We start from the raw sequence: 18,265 nt of genomic DNA on the forward strand, positions 1-18,265 counted from the left end.
TCTGTCTCATCATTGATGTTTCTATCCCTCTCACTCTCCCTTCCTCTCTGAAGTCAATAAAAATATTAAATAAATAAATAAATAAATAAATAATTAAGTAGAATCAGACAGGACACTGGATTTGGCCTTTGATCATAGCTCGCTGCAGCCTCAGTTAGTGCATGAGCACTGAGGAATGACACTAGATTTTGACTCAGTGCCTCTACATGGAGAAGGTGGCATTGAATTGGGCCCTGAAAGGAAGGGAGGAACCTTGGCAATTGTGACTGATGGGGATGGAGAATAGTCATAATGGCTAACATATAATGTTCACTTTGTGCGAGGTTGTTCTAAGTACTTTTCATGTATTGACTCAATACAACAGCTGGCAAATGAAGTAATATTATTATCCCAATATTACAGAGGAGGAAACAGAGGTGGCTAGTCAGCTTGGCTAACATCCCACTGTGCGTAAGTGGTGGAGAGAGGATTGAATTATGGCTTTAACTTCAGAGTCCATGCTCATAACCACTGCTCGCCAGTCAAGGCGAAGGAACCTGGAAGCACGGAGCTATTATGCATATTGACAAGTAGCGCAATGTATTTGGCACAACGGACAGGCTGGGCTGGGCAGTAGAGCGCAGTGAATGCTCACTTCCATGAGGAGCTTTTCAGGGGGCATCACATAACTGAGTGTCAGTTTCCTGAACGTAACTTGAGCTAATTCCAAAGACGTTTCCTCAAGGATCGGCATTGTTTAGCAGTCAAATAGATGGTAAAGAGTTGTACCTTGTGATGAGAGCCCTGACACTAGTTCAGTAGTGTTTTGTGTGGGTGTGTGTGCACACATGCGATTTAAGAATGCATGGATTTTCAAACCCTGAGTATATGCTAAACCTGTACACTGTTTTATCACACGTGTATACTCAATAGTAGAAAAACCAGTTGTTTTAACAGGTAACGTTTCATAATCACTTTTTCCTTGGTTCTCTCTCTCTCTACCCAGGAGCAGATGGAAGAGTTGAAACAAAAGGCATCAAAGGAGATCCAGGCTCCAGAGGACCCCCAGGGAAACATGGGCCAAAGGGATTTGTTGGCCCTATGGGGGAGAAAGGCCTCAGAGGAGAGACTGGTCCTCAAGGGCAAAAGGGGGAGAAAGGTGATGTGGGTCCCATTGGCCCAGCAGGGCTAAAGGGCAACAGTGGACCTGTGGGCCCAACTGGTTTGCAGGGCCCCATGGGCCCCCTTGGAAAGCCTGGTCCCAAGGGAGATGCTGGGCCCTTGGGACCTCAAGGTGAGCCAGGAGCCCGGGGAATGAGAGGCTGGAAAGGGGATCGAGGAGAAAAAGGAAAAATTGGTGAGACTCCAGTCTTGCCAAAAAGTGCTTTCACTATGGGGCTCACTGTGCTGAGCAAGTTTCCTTCCTCAGACGTGCCCATTAAATTTGACAGGATCTTGTATAACGAATTCAACCACTATGATATAGCTACGGGAAAATTTACTTGCCACATTGCCGGGGTCTATTACTTCACCTACCACATCACTGTTTTCTCCAGGAATGTGCAGGTATCTTTGGTCAAAAATGGGGTAAAAATACTGCACACGAAGGACAGTTACATGAGCTCTGAGGACCAGGCCTCTGGCGGCACTGTGCTGCCGCTGAAGCTGGGGGACGAGGTGTGGCTGCAGGTGTCCGGAGGGGAGAGGTTTAACGGCCTGTTTGCGGATGAGGATGATGACACAACTTTCACAGGCTTCCTTTTGTTCAGCAGCTAATGATGGAGAGTGTTTCTAAATCTGCCTTGCCATCCATCAGATTTACTAGTAGCTCTGTGAAGATACAATAGATGATTTTTCTATATTAATTACTCTCAGTATTGTAATTATCATAAAAGGTAAAAATAGAAGCGTTATTCTTCAAACCAATTCTATGTAATTTACTATCTTTCTTAGAGTAAAATTTTAAACACCTGCATTTTTTATTGTAATTTTGATATTTTTCATTATTTTCATTATCTGAAGAATGCTTTGTGTGTGCATTTCTTGTGGAATGTTTTGATATCATTTTAGGGCTCAAAGGAGCCATTTTATGATTGGTCTCTCATCTGTATTTCTGAGGACAGCAGGGAGAAAGGAAACTGCTTTCTCCATTTAGTGCCTAATAAGAGTTTTAAGCTGGTGACAATGAGATACCCCAGAAACGGGCACAACACTTCACTCAGAGTGTTCTAACTTAGGTTTGAATTGCCATTCAGTTCAACAAATAGTTGCTTAGTAAACCATTTGCCAGACTTGAATCTGTATTACTTTCCTAGGATCGCCATAACAAAGTACCACAACCTGAGTGGCTTAAAACAGCAGAAATTTATTCTCACAGTTCCAGAGGCTAGAAATGCAAAATCAAGGTGTTGGCAGGGCCAGTTCTTTATAAAGCCTCCAGGGAAGGATCCTTCCTTGCTGTTTCCAGTTTCTAGAAATCCTAGACATTTCTTGGCTTGTGGCAGCATCACTCTGAGCTTTATCTCTGACTTTACATGGCCATCTTCACTCATTTGTCTGTGTACAAATCTCCCTCTTTTTATAAAGACACCAATTATATAGGATTAGGGCCAACACTCCTCCAGTATGGTATCATCTAGTTATCAGCGGAAAATGGCACCAGGTGTTAGTTAACCTCGGTTTAGCAACCTCGGTACTTGATTTCTAGCTAAGAAGGAATGCAGAGCCAAGGCTAAAACTATAAGAGAAAGTTTATTTAGAAAGTCACAGGGGTAGAAGAAGTGAGCTGTAGAAGGAAACAAGTTACAGCAAAAGAAGGGCCCTTGTGAATCTTAGGGGAGAGAGAGAGAGACCCTAGGGAGAAAAAAGGGTGTGGAAAGGCATGGGTGTGCTCCAGAGAGCAGTGCTAGGTTCTTCATCCTGAGAGCTTTTATTTGAGGTCTCAGGGAAGAATATCAATAGAATATTCACCAGCTTTCCAGATGTACCCCCTCACGGTCTCCACTGATTGATCGGCCCGAGGGGAGGGGGTCATTAGTCATTGCAGCTAGTCCTGATGTCAGCCACGGTGTTGCTCCATCTGATTTTGCTATTTCTCTGGGCCTGGAGCTGCAACACAGCTGAAGCCTAAATGTCATCTCCAGGGGTTAATGCTTAAGGGAATGGTCATGCAAGGGCTTGTAGTTTTGCCCATTGCTAGGCTCCTGGGGCTCTCCATCCTGGTGACCCTCTGCACCTGGCCCATCATTCCTGCTCTACCCATGCCTACCTAACTGCCTACTACAATATTAATCTGATTATATATGCAAATACCCTATTCCAAATAAGGTCATATTTACAGACACCAAGGGTTACGACTTCGTGTTTTTTGGGGAGACGCGATTCAACCCATAACAGTCTGTCCCCTGGTCCCCTCAAATTCATGTCCTTCCCACATGCTGAATACATTTATCCCATCCCAACATCCCCAAAAATCTTAACAATTTCAACATCAACTCTAAGTCCAAAAATTTCATCTAAATATCCTCAACTCAAAGTTCCAAGTCTTATTATCTTAATCATTTAAGTTAGTTACAGATGAGATCTATTGTGTTAATCACCGTGGGGCAAAGTTCTTCTCTATCTGTGAACCTGTGAAACCAGACAGCAAGTTACATGCTTTCAAAAACAATGATGAGGCAGACATAGGATAGAGGCTCCATCCAGTGGGAGAAATAGGAAGGAAAAAGGGAGTCATTGGTATCAAACAAGTCTGAAACCCAGCAGGGCAATTCCCATTGAATTTTTTTTTTCACTATTTACCTTCTAAAATGTTAAATGAGCTACACAAGAGAAAATGGCTATTGGACAGAGACACGAGAGTTACAGTTTGAATTGGAAAATAGAGTTGAATTTACTAAGAGAGTGGAGTAAAAGAGAAACTTGCCTACAGCCAACATTTCCCGTTCAGATGTGTACCATTCACTTCCCTTTCTTCTGACGAAAGTAGCCCAATGTCCACGCTTAGGCCCCATCTTTCAGATTTTGTAGGCTCTACACTGGGGGTGAGAGGAACAGTGGACTCAGGCTTGGCTAATCAGAACAGCACCTCCTTCAAGCCGTGATGACAATGTCCAAGATGGCACTTGATCCAGTCAGAGCCAAGGAGATGCCATCTGAACTGGGAAAAATGGCAAGACCTTTCTCAGATGAAGTTAGAGGGTTAGCTGGCAGCCATTGTGCTGGCCTATAGAGCGGGAGGAGCAAGCCAAACAGCTGGAGAGAACCCAGTCATGAGAACATTGTTTAGGGCCCTAAATCCAGCTGAACATGAAGGTAGAATACTCCTGGAATATTTTGTTGTGTGAACCAACAATTCTCTGTTTGCTTAAGCCAGTTTGATGCAGATTTTGTTGTTGTTGTTACTACCAGTTTCTTCTAAAAGAACTTTGAGTGGGCTGTGGTCCAAGGAGAGTGGCAGCATAATTATAGTGGAACAGCCCAAGACAGAGTTGCAATATGGGTTGTTGTTCTAGCCATGACAAAGGAATTTGAATTGTGTGCGTTTTTTAGCCTTGCTGTGCCCCAGCCTCCTATCGTGCAATAGTGGCTTCAATCCTCACAAGTTAACTCAGTACACCTTTCTATTAGAGAGCAAGTAATGTAAAAGCAAAAGGATGCAAGCTCGGTGCATATTCTAGCTACAGAATTTTCTAAATCACAGGTTGGGATGAGTTGTCTGACAGGATGTATCACTTGAAATTGGGACTTACAGCCGTTCTATCCATACTCCAACCAAGTGAATGTGGTTATGGTGTTATCGTCATTCTCCAGGAGAGTGGGACTTTTCTGAATTATCATTATAAGCAGTCAGCATGTTTATAGATGAAATTACTAAAAATTTAATGTCTGGCTAGGGAATATTTTAGAAATAATTTCTACTTATAGGTATTTTATTGGCCTTCCTTAATATATGTTTCTTCCAGGACAGGGCCAGAACTAGAGTGAAGCAGGTGAGACACCCAGGGTGTAAAATTTAAGGAGGCACTCACTCTTAGGTCACTCATTCACATGGCCCCCAAGAGTGGGTGCCTCCTTAAATTTTGCACCCCAGGTTGGGAGCTTGTCTCATGCTCTGTCCAGCTGCAAAATGGCTAACTGATCATTTTTCTTACTTATTTAGCCAGAGTGTTTTTATTCTTCGGCTTTAAAAATATTATAATAATCCAATCTATTGTTCCCCTGTGTAAAATGAAGTTTTGTTATAGAGCCAACAGGGGAATACATGTGCTGACCCCCTTCTATTTAAGACTACAACTTTATAGACTGAGATAAGCATAAAGAAAAAAAGTACAACTTATGACCGAAACATAGGCTACAAGTTTTTTTTAAATAATTTTTATAGGGCAAATGTAGAAGAGATGTAAAATAAGTTTTAAAGATATTTAAGAAGATAACTTTGACCAGGATTGGTGTAGGGTCTAATCTGCCATTTGGAATTATTTCTCATTGATTGGCTGTGAATCTGGACTGCAAGTTTAAAAAGTTGAACTATGACAGGCTCTCTGAGACACGAGACAACTTGTTAACTTAGCACAAGTTCATCATCATCCACTGAGGGCGCTTTTAGGGTTAAGCGTTTGCATTATAAACATTTGGGTACCCTGGTATAAAAACCGTCTTGTGGCTCAGTTGGTTTGTGTTGTCCCATGCACTGAAGGGTTGCTGGTTTGATTCCTGGTCAGAGACCTAAATATAAGACCTGAAACAAAAAATTACATGGAAAAAAATATAGGTAGTAAATTATGGACCTTGGTCTTAGAGAGAATTTTATGAATTTGTCCCAAAAGGCAAGGGAAGTACAGGCAAAAATAAGTCAATGGGACTATATCAAACTAAAAAGCTTCTGCACAGCAAAAGAAACTGACAACAAAACAAAAAGGCAACCAACCAAATGGAAGATTATATTTGCAAACAACAGCTCCGATAAGGGGTTAGTATCCAAAATATATAAAGAACTCATACAACTCAACCCTAAGCAAACAGTCCAATTAAAAAATGGTCAGAGGACCTGAACAAACACCTCTCTCAAGAAAACATACAAATGGCCAACAGCTATATGAAAAGATGTTCAACTTCACTAGCTATTAGGAAAATGCAAGTCAAAACTACAGTGAGATACAGTACCTCACACCTGTTGGAATGGTTATTATCAACAAGACAAGTAATAGGTGTTGGAGAGGTTGCAGAGAAAAAGGAATCCTCATTCGCTGCTGGTGTTGTTATTGTTAAACCATCCAGAGATAACTCGCACACACGCACATGCTGTTTGGCACCAACACAGGCTGAGCAACGTATTTCAGATGTTACTGCCAGATATGCCATTATTACAGGAGAAAGGAGGATTCCTTGTAGAATCAAAGATGATTTTTATGCAGAAAGATGATGTTAGACAAGATTACTATATCATTTTATGCTAACATCTATACCAGACCCAAGCATAAAGTATGTGCTCAGGAAATACTTGCTAAATCGATGACCAGAACTGTACTAAAACGTGGTGGTTACAACAGGTAGTATAGACAAGACATAAAAGAAATAAAATAGAGTAAAACCACTTGGGAGACTGCTACAAAGTCCAGGTAAGAGTAATGAGGAGCTGACCGAAGGCAATGCCTAGAAAACAAGAAAAGTGATTCAAAGAGTAATGGATGCTTATAAAGAAAAGTAGAATATGATTATAAATTTCAAAACCTGTGATCTTGGAAAGTCAATTATTTAAATATTTATTGAGCATTTATTTGGTGCAATACACTAGTACTATGCTAGGCATTAGCAAATGAAATAATAAGCAAAACATAAAATCTCTGCCCTCATCATAACAGAGATAGAAAAAAAAACACAGAAAGAGATCAAATCTTGGGGAAAATTAAGTTTGGTCTAGAATTAAATTTTGTCTACTGGCGATGTACTAGTAGATCTGAAGTTGTAGAGAAAAGTCAAGGCCAAGAAATATTTTAGGACCATCTATAGCTTATACTTGGTGGGTTTACAAGATCAATATAGAAAATGTGTAGGGTAAGCTGACTGAGATACCAAGACTGAATCTAGAGGAAATATCTATATTAATATGGTTGTGGGGGAAAATCAGGGAGGAAAACAGAAGAGAGTCAAGAAAGCTGGGAAATAAGAATGAAGTGTTTTTTTAAAACTAAAAAAAAAAATGTTTGAAGATGGAGGGATGGTACATAGGGCTAATTACTTCAGAAACACTTATCTCTGAAACGTACAAAATGAACTCAGCAAATACTCCCTTGGAAAGGTGGTCTTTTAAAAAGAGGTTTCCAGAGGTTAATAAGAATGATCAACAAATGACAACGTGAGAGAGAAAAGGTGGAAAGGAGAGAGAGGGAGAAGAAAGGCAGCAACGCAGAGGAAGAAAGGAGGGGGTAAAAGAAAGAAATAGGCTCTTCAATTGTTATTGGAAACCAATGGGGAAAAAAGATAGTGATATATAGCTACTCCTCTGGGGTGAAATCAGTGTCAAAGAAATTGCTTGACTTAATTTCTTTCATCTTTGTGGAATTGTAATTATTCACACTTAAGATAGGGCAGGTATAATGAAAATGAGAAAATAATAACTGTACTTAACAAATGAGATAGATAAAATTAATTGCTAAAAAAGTTATTTTTAATCATTTATTTATATATTTTTAAAAAGATGTTTTTATTGAGTTTTAGAGAAGAAGGGAGGAGAGAGAAACACTGATGCAAGAGAGCAACATCGATTGGTTGGCTCCCCTACACACCACAGCTGAGCAGGGATCAAACCCACAACCTGGATATGAGCCCTGACTAGAATGGCCACACTTCCAGTGTACGGGACTATGCTCCAACTAAGTGAGCCACACTAGCCAGGGCTTGATATATATATTTAAAAAAATCATACTAATAGCCCTAGAAAGAAAAAAAAAAGTCAAGAAATCATTCTTTACTCTGATTTTATCAGATGTAAATAAACGTTTATTAAATGAAACTGAACAACAGCAGTAAAAATATTTAAGATCCTTTCAATAAATACAAAAAATAAATAATAATGCATTGGCTGACTTAAAGAGCAAGGGCAAGAGCAGTAGCAATAATCATATCTTTATTGGGAAGAAATAAAGACAGGGATCTTCCATTTTCATGATGATTTTTCTTAAAAATCCAATGTGTGACAATAAGATCAGAGTCACAGAAATAAAATCAAACCCCTACTGCAATTGTAACTTGGTCATGTTTGTTTGTTTTTTATATTGAATTTATTGGGGTAACATTGTTTAATGAAACCACACAGGTTTCAAGTGTACAACTCAATAAAATATCACCTGCGTGCTGCACCGTGTACTCACCACCCAAAGTCAAGTCTCTTTCCTCTCCCATCTATCCCCGCTTTGCCCTCTTCTGCCTTCCCCACCTCCTTCCCTCTGCCTATTCACCATACTGTTGTCTCTGTCTATGTGATATATATATATCTATATATACCTTTTTTTCCTGCTTAATCCCTTCACCTTTTGTCACCCAGCCCCCCAACACCCTTCCCCTTTGACAGCTTTTTATAAAAATCTGTTTTCCCTCCTGACTTCACTCCAGGTTTGTGATAAAATTATAAACAAAACAAAACAAAACAAAAAAACCCATAAGATTTTGTGAAGAATCTGGTTAACAGCAAAAGGCAATCTTCCCTGAATCGATACCTCTTATAACCAGCAGATGGTACCCTCCATAAAGACAACCCTTCCACTACAAAGTCATTACAAATAAGATGTTAGGCTTATTGTTGGCCAGGGACAACTAAAAAGCTAATGGGAGTATATTCTAGGAAGAAAAAGACAAAGTAAATAATTTTATTCTACCCTAAGGATATAAAGTCATCCTATATAATAAAAGCCTAATATGCAAATTGTTTGACTGGGAGTTTGACCAGGAGTTCGACTGCTCGCTATAACGTGCGCTGACCACCAAGGGGTGGAGCAGAACATGGCAGGCACTGGCGATGCAGCGCTGGCAGCAGGCAGCAATGGAAGCGCTGCCGGCTCCGATGGGCCCCAATGAGAGCGGTCCGTGGCGGGATGGTGGAGCAGGTGAGTGGGCAGCACCAGGCCAATGCAGGTGTGAGCGGGTGCCCGATTGCCCTGCTGATCACCCCACAGATGGCAACCAGCAGCAGAGGTGGGGTAGGGGCCCCTGCCTGGCTCCCAGGCACCGAGGAAGCTGGGCAGCAGGGGAGGGGTGGCTCAATAGATCGCCCACAGGCAGATGGTAGAGCAGGTGAGGGGGCGGTGCCAGGCCACGGTGGGGAGCCAGGCAGGGCTGCGGGGCTGCGAAACTGGGAGTGTGATCTGGGGCCTGATCCTTGCAGGCCACAGTGAGGGACCCCACTCATGCACAAATTCATGCACTGGGCCTCTAGTATTTACATATTTTCCAACCATTCAAAAAAAACAGCTGCTTTTCCTATATAGTGTCACCACTAACACACTATTCAGTTTGAATTCATCTTTATTAATTCAAATTAAGTATATTTAAGTTATTTCTGTTATTCCTATGTGTTCTGGTAAAACAAAGTATTTTTAAATGCTTAAGGAATTACTTCTAGAAAGCTGACTCATTCTGTTTATATTTTTGGTAATGTTTGTTTTTAAAGAGAATCAATGATCTAGAAGGGAGTAGAGTTAAACTAACTGGTTCAAACAGAGAAAGAACCTAGACCATCAAACATCTCAACTAACAACACAGAAAGTTTCAAACTAACAAGACAGAAATGTTCTCTTGAGTCCCTTTACAGTGATACTTTTTATATTAATGATAGTATCTCTCATTTATTAAGTGAATGGTATTTCTCTTATCAGTCAGCTCAGTGTCTCATTCAGTGGGGTATACAATGAGGTAAAAACAGTCTCTTCAATAAATGATGTCAGGAAAACTGGACAGATACATGCAAAATATGAAGATCATATTCTTACAATCATATACATAAGTAAATTGAATGGATTATGGACTTAAATGCAAGACTCAAAACCATAAAAATCCTAGAAGAAAACACAGGCAGTAAAATCTCTGACATTTTTCTTAGCAATGTTTTTTCAGATATGTCTCCTTGGGTAAGGGAAACAAATGAAAACATAAACAAGTGGGACGACATCAAACTAAACACAGCAAAGCTTTTGCACAGCAAAGAAAACCATCAACAAATTGAAAAGACAACCTACTGAATAGAAGAAGATATTAGCCAATTATTCATCTGATAAGGGTTAATATCCAAAATTTAAGAACTCAGACAACTCAACACCAAAAAAAAAAAAAAAAAAAAAAAAAAAATCCTATTAAAAAATGGGCATAAGACCTGAATAGACACTTCTCGAAAGAGAACTTATAGATGGGCGATAGACATATGAAAAGATGCTCAATGTCACTAATCATCAGAGAAATGCAAATTTAAATGACAGTGATATATCACTTCACACCTGACAGAATGGCTACTATCAATAAATTCACAAACAGCATGTGTTAGTGAAGATGTGGAGAAAAGGGACCCCCTGTGCACTGTTGGTGGGAGTGCAGATGGGTGGCTCCACTATGGAAAACAGTTTGGGTGGTTTTCAAAAATTGAAAACAAAATTGCCTATGACTTAGTGATTTCACTTCTGGGTATACATGCAAAGAACTTCAAAACACTGATTCAAAATGATATATCAGGTGTACCGGTTAATAATGCGGACTTTTTTCAATAGATGGAGTTACACATATGTTGACATATATGCGATTTGATATGTATGCTATTTTGTTGTATTGACAGCAAGCTTCAAAACTTCATATGTCAAATTTGCTGAAGGTGTTAACATCATAGATATTTTTATGCTTAAAAATGTCGAATTTCATGCCAAAAAAGAACATTTGTGGGAAGTTTTAATTCATTACTTTATTTTGAAGAAAAGTGCTGCTGAAAGTTATCATATACTTCAGGAAGCTTATGGTGAACATGCTTCACCTCAAAATACTTGTGAATGCTGATTTAAACACTTTAAAAGTGATGATTTTGATGTGAAAGACAAAGAATGTCCAGGTCAACCAAAAAAGTTTGAAGACCTACAATTACAAGCATTATTGGATGAAGCTGCGTGTCAAACTCAAAAACAACTTGCAGAAAGATTAAACATTGCTCAGCAAACAATTTCCGATCATTTACAAGCAATGAGAAAGATTTTAAAGGAAGGAAAATGGGTGCCACATCAACTGAACAAAAGACAAATGGAAAACCAAAAAGTCATCAGTAAAATGTTGCTTCAACAGCACAAAAGAAAGTCTTTTTTGCATCGAATTGTGACTGGCGATGAAAAGCGGATTTATTTTGAGAATCCCAAAAGCACAAAATCATGGGTTGATCCAGGTCAACCATCAACATCGACTACAAGGCCAAATCGCTTTGGAAAGAAGATAATGCTCTGCGTTTGGTGGGATCAGGAAGGTGTGGTGTATTATGAGCTTCTAAAACTTGGTGAAACCATTAATACTGATCGCTACCGAAGAACAAATAATCAATTTGAACCACACTTTGATCATGAAATGACCAGAATGGGCCAGAAGACACAGCAAAGTAACTTTGCTTCATGATGACGCACCATCACACACTTCAAACCCAGTTAAAGACACATTAAAAGATCTTGCCTGGGAAGTATTAACCCACCCGCCATATTCACCAGACCTTGCTCCTTCAGATTACTACTTGTTCTGATTGATGGCACATGCACTTTCTGAGCAGCACTTCAAAACGTATGAAGAAGTGGAAAATTGGGTCTCTGAATGGTTTGCCTCAGAAGTTCTATTGGGACAGTATCCACAAATTACCTGAAAGGTGGGGGAAATGTGTAGCTAGCGATGGACATTACTTTGAATAAGGCACTTTTGATGTTTCTCTTGAAATTATTGTGTTTTCTTTGATTACAAAATCCACATTATGAACCGGTACACCTGGTATACTGCATTATTTACAACTAGAGGCCCGATGCACCAAATTAGTGCAAGAGTAGGCCTTCCTTCCCCCAGCTGCTGGCACCAGCTTCCCCCTGGGACCTGGGACCCAGGCTTCCCTTGCAGCCCCGGCTTCGTCCGGAAGGACATCTGGTCTAATTAGTATATTATGCTTTTATTATTATAGATTATTATAGATAGACAAGATATGGAAGGAGCCCACATGCTCACCAATAGACGAGTGGATAAGAAAGCTGTGGTATATATGGAATATTACTTGGCCATAAAAAGAATGAATTCTTACCATTTGTGACAGCATGAATTGACCTAGAGGGTATTATGCTAAGTAAAATAAATCTGATATAAAAAGACAAATACTATATGATTTCACTTATTGAATCTAAACAGCAAAATAAACAAACAAAATAGAAACAGACTCATGGATACAGAGGTCAGACTTATGGTTGCTAGAGAGGAGAGGGGTTGCGGTGCTGTGTCAAAAAGTTGAAGGAACTGAGAACAAAATAGTCATGGGGATGTAAAGTACAGCATAGGGAATATGTCAACAATATTGTATTAAGTATTTACTGTGCCAGGTGGGTACTTTAAATATGGGTGGTGAGGACCACTTTTTAAATATATGATTATCTAACTACTATGCTGTACACCTGGAATTAATACAAAATAATATTGAATGTAAATGTAATTGAAAAATAAAATAAATTATCTAAATACTTTTTTCTATTATTTCCTCAGCAAACAGAAATGCAATGGTCATAACCATCTAACCCTAAGTCCATAAAATTTTTTTTGGGGGGGTGTTAATCCTCACCCAAGGACTTTTTTTTTCATTTATTTTTAGAGAGAGTGGAAAGGAGGAGAGATGGGGGGGGGTGGAGTGCAAGAGAGAGAGAGAGAGAGAGAGAGAGAGACATCGATGTGAGAGAGACACATTGATCGGTTGATTCCTGCACGTGCTCTGACTAGGGCTGGGAGTTGAACCTGCAGCCCAAATAGGTTCCCTTGACTGAGAATCCTTAGGTGCATGGGCTGGTGCTCTAACCATTTGGCACACTGGCCAGGGCCATAAAAATTTTAATGACAACTTTTTTCCTTAGTATAAAATAATTTAGAAATTAAAAATATTTCAGCCACAGCCTGGCCGGTGTGGCTCAGTGGTTGAGTGTCGACCTATGATCAAGAAGGTCACAGTTTGATTCCCCATCAGGGCACATGCCTGAGTTGCAGCCTTGATCTCCAGTAGAGGGCATGCAGGAGGCAGCCGATCAATGATTCTCTCTCATCCCTCTCCCTTCCTCTCTGAAATCAATAAAAATATATATGAAAAAATATTTCAGTTGCAGAGGTATCATGGCTTTCATTATAATTAAATAAGTTTTCAATTTGGTTTGACACTTAAAAAGGTAGATACATAAAAGTATACATCCAAACAAAAGCAAAGTGTATAATGTCCAGTGTTTTTAAACTAAAATTTAAGAGAAATGATACATTTTCTTTTTCTTAATATATTTTTATTGATTTCCGAGAGGAAGGGAGAGGGAGAGAGAATAGAAACATTAATGATGAGAGAGAATCATTGATTGGCTGCCTTCTGCCATACCCCATACTGGGGATCAAACCAGCAACCCGGGCATGTGCCCTTGACTGGAATTGAATCCAGGACCCTTCAGTCCGCAGGCCAACGCTCTATCCACTGAGCTGAACCGGCTAGGGCAGGAAATGATACATTTTCAATATCTATCACAGGAAGTTCTGTAATCTGGTGTTCATAAGATTCTGAAGTCAGATTGTTTGTGCTTGATTCCAACCAGTAGTATTAGAGTTATAAACGTGGGCAAGTCCTTTAACCTCTCAATATTTTCATTTACAAAATATGCATAATAAAAGCACCTTAATCATAAAAAAAACCTGGAAATAATTGCCTAGTGTTGTGTAACTGCATCACAAGTAACAGCAAATCCTTATACTAACTGGCTCACTTAATAAAGGGAATTAACTGACACACACACCATTAATTGATCATTCCTCGACAACTGTCTGGGTTCTACTCTGTCCCCCACCTGCAGTCCACAGCAGCCGGGCCAGGCTAGAGACAGAGCAGGCTTTAAGCTGCTAAATTTAAGCCGTGAAGTATTGCTTTAAGATGCTAAATTTGTGCGAATTTATTGCACAGCAGTAGAAAACTCCCACACGGACTCCAGGGCTCCCACACGGTACAAGAGCCCATGGAAGCTGGGTGGTTTGAGCATCCAGAGACATGCCTTTCTTCTACCCCAGAAACAATTAGTTTCTGCTTTCTTCCAGCAGCTGATCCAGCCAGTCTAAGGGGTTGTACAAGTCTTAGCAGAGAGTACCAAAGAATGAGGCTGCTACTGCTTTCCCCTTCTCCCCAAATAAGAAAGTGCTGGAAAGATGCTCACTGTCCTGAATGATCCATCCAGTTCTGCAGTGTTCTCAGCAAGGTGGGACCTGAGGTCCCAGAATCTTCATCTGCACATACTATTACATGAATACATGACCTTGCTAGGCTCACACAATCCCCAGCAGGAACAAAGCCTGGCAATTGAAGCTGCTAGGTGCCACCTTTGACTCTCATTCTAGGCTGGGCATCTTCGGGCACACTGTGTGCAGGACCCTGTGAGACCCCTTTGAGCTTCAGCTGGGCTTATGGAGAGACCACACGCTGTGAGTAAGGCTTTGCCTGGTGCATGTTTGGATTTGTGTAGAAGGGGTGTTACTCATCAGACCTGTTGGACACTTTAGGGGTAATCAGAGCCAATTGTTGCTGTGCACCCAGTGCCTAAAACAGTTTTTAGTACATAGCAAGGGTGCAATAAATACTTTTTGGGCAAATGGAATATGACCACGTGCTCCCAAAGACCCTCACTGATGTTTCTAGGGCTTGTGAGTGGTGGTAGTCTTCTCAACCAAGTTCACAGTCAAAACTCAAGGTCTGGTTTATATCACAGTAAACATTTCATTAAACAAAATTTTTTCAATTACAGTTGACATTCAGTATTATATTAGTTTCAGATGTAGAACATCTGAATGCAAAGTGGTTAATGCGGACAACCTTGTATTATTCCTGATATTAAGAAAAAATGCATTTAGCTTTTCACTGCTGAGTATGATGTTAGCTGTTGGTTTGTCATACAAGACCTTTTTAATGAAGACGTATGTTCTATTTATTCTCACTGTGCTCAGAGTTTTTATTATAAATGGGTGCTGGATTTTGTCAAATGATTTTTCTGCATCTATTGATATAATGATATGATTTTATTCTTTATTTTCTTTATTTGGTGTATTATGTTAATTGATTTGTGGATATCAAACCAACCTTGCATCCCAGGAATAAATTCCATTTGATCATGGTGTATGATTTTTTTAATGTATTGTTGAATTCAAATGCTAATATTTTGTGAGGATTTTTTGCATCTATGTTCACCAGGGATATTGGACTATAATTTTCTTTCTTTTAATGTCTTTGTCTGGTTTTGGAATCAAGGTAATGTTGGCTTTGTAAACTGAGGTTGGAGCCTTCCTGCATCTATTTTTGGGAATAGTTTGAAAAGGATAGGTGTTAGTTCTTCTTTAAAGGTTTGGTAAAATTCACCTGTGAAGCTACCTGGTACACCTTGGGTTAGACAATTATGTGCTATCTCTTGGCCTCTGTTACTCCAAAATTCCATTAATGCCATTGAAATCAGAGTAGCATCCCCCATGGTCATATCTAGTCTATAAATGAGAGCAACTACAGAGCCTTTAAAGGATGCAGGTACTCCTTCATTTACTTATGTCTCAAAATCATAGTGACAAGAGGTATTTTCTGAACCAGAAGATGTGGTTGGGGCCTGGGTGTGCATATTACACCTGATAAATCCACAGAAATATTTTTATCTTCCTAAACCTTTGGATTCCTTCTTCCATATCAGAACATGGAAACTGGAATTTCACCCTCACTAAGCAGAAGACATATGAATACAAATGCCAATCAACTAAGTAATATCTTAGAGCCACTTCCATCTGCATAACTTAAAAATGAAATCTGGAATCTCTAGTGAGGACACACATAAAAATTAATTTGGTCTGATATAGTGCTATATTCCACCCTCCTTGGTCTAACTCCCTTAGAATATATTCACACACACATACCCCAAGTTTTTGCCAACATATATATTAGAAAAAGTCTTGCAATTCTTTCAGTGTGTAAGCTATTTCCTTCTGGGTCATACTGTTGTAGATGAAAACGGGTCTCTGTAATGAAGTTAAGAAAAGTAACCTCACAGGGTGATCTAATCACAAATTCCTATCTGGGAAGGTCATGGTGGGTAGTTGGGCTCCAGGTCTATTGCCTCTTGAGTGAAAGGTTTAAACAGTCCTTGTCCATTGTTTCTGTTAACACACCATTGAAATGCCTTTTTCTCTCTATCTATGAGTCTGTCTCTATTTTGCTTGCTCAGTTTGTTCACTAGATTCCACATATGAATGAAATCATATGGTACTTGTCTTTCTCTGACTGGCTTATTTCACTGAGCATAATGTTCTCCAGGTCCTTCCATGCTGTCGCAGAGAGAACAGGCTGACAGCTGTGGTGGTGGTGATGGTGAGAGGGGGGAGGGTGACCTGGGAGGAGTGATGGAGCAAAAAAGGTAAAAAAAAAAAAAAAGAAAAGAAAAATAACTCATTGGCGTGGACAATAGTATGGTGATGGGGGTGAGGGAACAGGGGAGTAAGTGGAGGTGGAAGAGAGTATAGGGGAGGATAAATGGTGATTAAAAAATAAAAAATTAAATGAAAATTGAAGATACTAAAAAAGAAGAAAAGAAAAAAGAAATGCCTTTTTTTCCCAGACCCCCTTCAGAAGCATAACCACCCTCAAGAGAGCACATAATCTTATTAACTATCTTGTGATCCAATCATAGAGATTTTCCTGCCTTGTTTTATCCCTCGTTCATGTAATGTTCCTTAGGTTCTTCCTTAATTCCAAATGTATACAAGAAACTGCAAACTGGCATCAGGGAAGCATTTCCCGTCTGTTGGGATCTTGCTGCGAAGCATGTCTTCTGTTTGGCTCAACTAAACTCTAATAAACTTCATAAAATTTTTCTACACATTTGAACATTCTTACATTGACATTGTGTGCATGAGTCCCTGAAACATGCAGTATTTGAGTTAAAGTGTGGGTCTAGTGGCAACAAAAGGTGACAATAGTGGGTCTTGAGGAAGATGTGCATCTCTTTCAAGGCCTCTGCCCAAGGTGAAGTTATGCAGGGTTTTCTAGCAAAAAGAAGGCTAATTATGGTCGTATTGACCTACTTCCATTGTTAAGGGATGCTCAGAGTGGCTCATAGGTGTGAGATTCTCAATTTCATTGGAATTCTATTAGATTTCTCTATTCCAATTTTCAAAATGCCATTATTTTTCAATCAATGTCATAATTTTCACATAAAAAATTTGTAAAGACTGTGAATTCAACTGTTGTTGTAATTCAGCCACTTGTTCAGTTAAATTTTGTATTTAATGGTCAGAAATATTAGCCCTGTGGTTACAAGAAATAAGAGATTATAAGAGGACTTCCACGGAAGCTCTCTGATTCTCAGACTATAATCTTGAGCTTGTCTTTCTGTTAGTGGCTGCAATGTACTCAGGGAAGTCAGTGACAACCATTACAGCAGCCACTTGGGCTCCCAAGGCATTTGTTTTAATTAGCACTTCATCACAACCAACCACAGTTAATACTTTAATTAATCAGCACTTCACTGTATATCATGGATAGCTGGCATCAAATTTCCTATTGGCAAGGAGCTCTGCTCTGCCCTCAGACCAAATCCACTCTCAAATCCCAACTCTGAGTGTCTGTCTCTTCAGATTACTCCCAGTACCAGTTCTATATCAGGGCCCAATCAGGAGACAGTCACCACACCAGTAATTTGAACAGAAAAAAATCTAAAGAGTTGTAACTTATAAACGGTGACTAGCAAACTAGAAGTAGTAAGTAAAAAAGCAGTTACTACTTCTAGGGCCCAGGAAGAGGAAATTATGAACTAAGAACTTAGAAAAGCTCTCCCCACCATTCACTTCAAGGCTGACTCAGACCTCCTTGGAGAAGCCTGGCTGCCACAGGAGCACACTTTGCTGTGTGCCTGCCGCTAATAAGGAAACTTGCCAGAGGGCTTGGGCCAGAGCTGGTCCATAAACATGGCCTGCGGGGCAGTGGAGAACTTGCTGGAGGGCATCAGCAGCCTGGAACTGGTCTGCAAGGGCTGCTGAGATG

At 39.9% G+C, this 18,265-nt stretch overlaps 1 protein-coding gene across 1 annotated transcript in view; it reads left to right on the forward strand.

The window, feature by feature from the left end:
* C1QTNF9 (C1q and TNF related 9) overlaps window positions 1-1,965 on the forward strand; it is a 33,496-nt gene extending 31,531 nt beyond the window's left edge. The window contains exon 6 of the mRNA XM_080659650.1: window positions 986-1,965. Within this exon, the coding sequence (XP_080515776.1) occupies window positions 986-1,755 (770 nt within the window). The 3' untranslated portion in view covers window positions 1,756-1,965. The remainder of the gene's footprint in view (window positions 1-985) is intronic.
* The last annotated feature ends 16,300 nt before the right edge of the window (window positions 1,966-18,265 follow it).

Source organism: Plecotus auritus (genome assembly GCF_963455305.1).
Source record: "Plecotus auritus genome assembly, chromosome: 3".
Lineage (NCBI taxonomy): Eukaryota > Metazoa > Chordata > Mammalia > Chiroptera > Vespertilionidae > Plecotus > Plecotus auritus.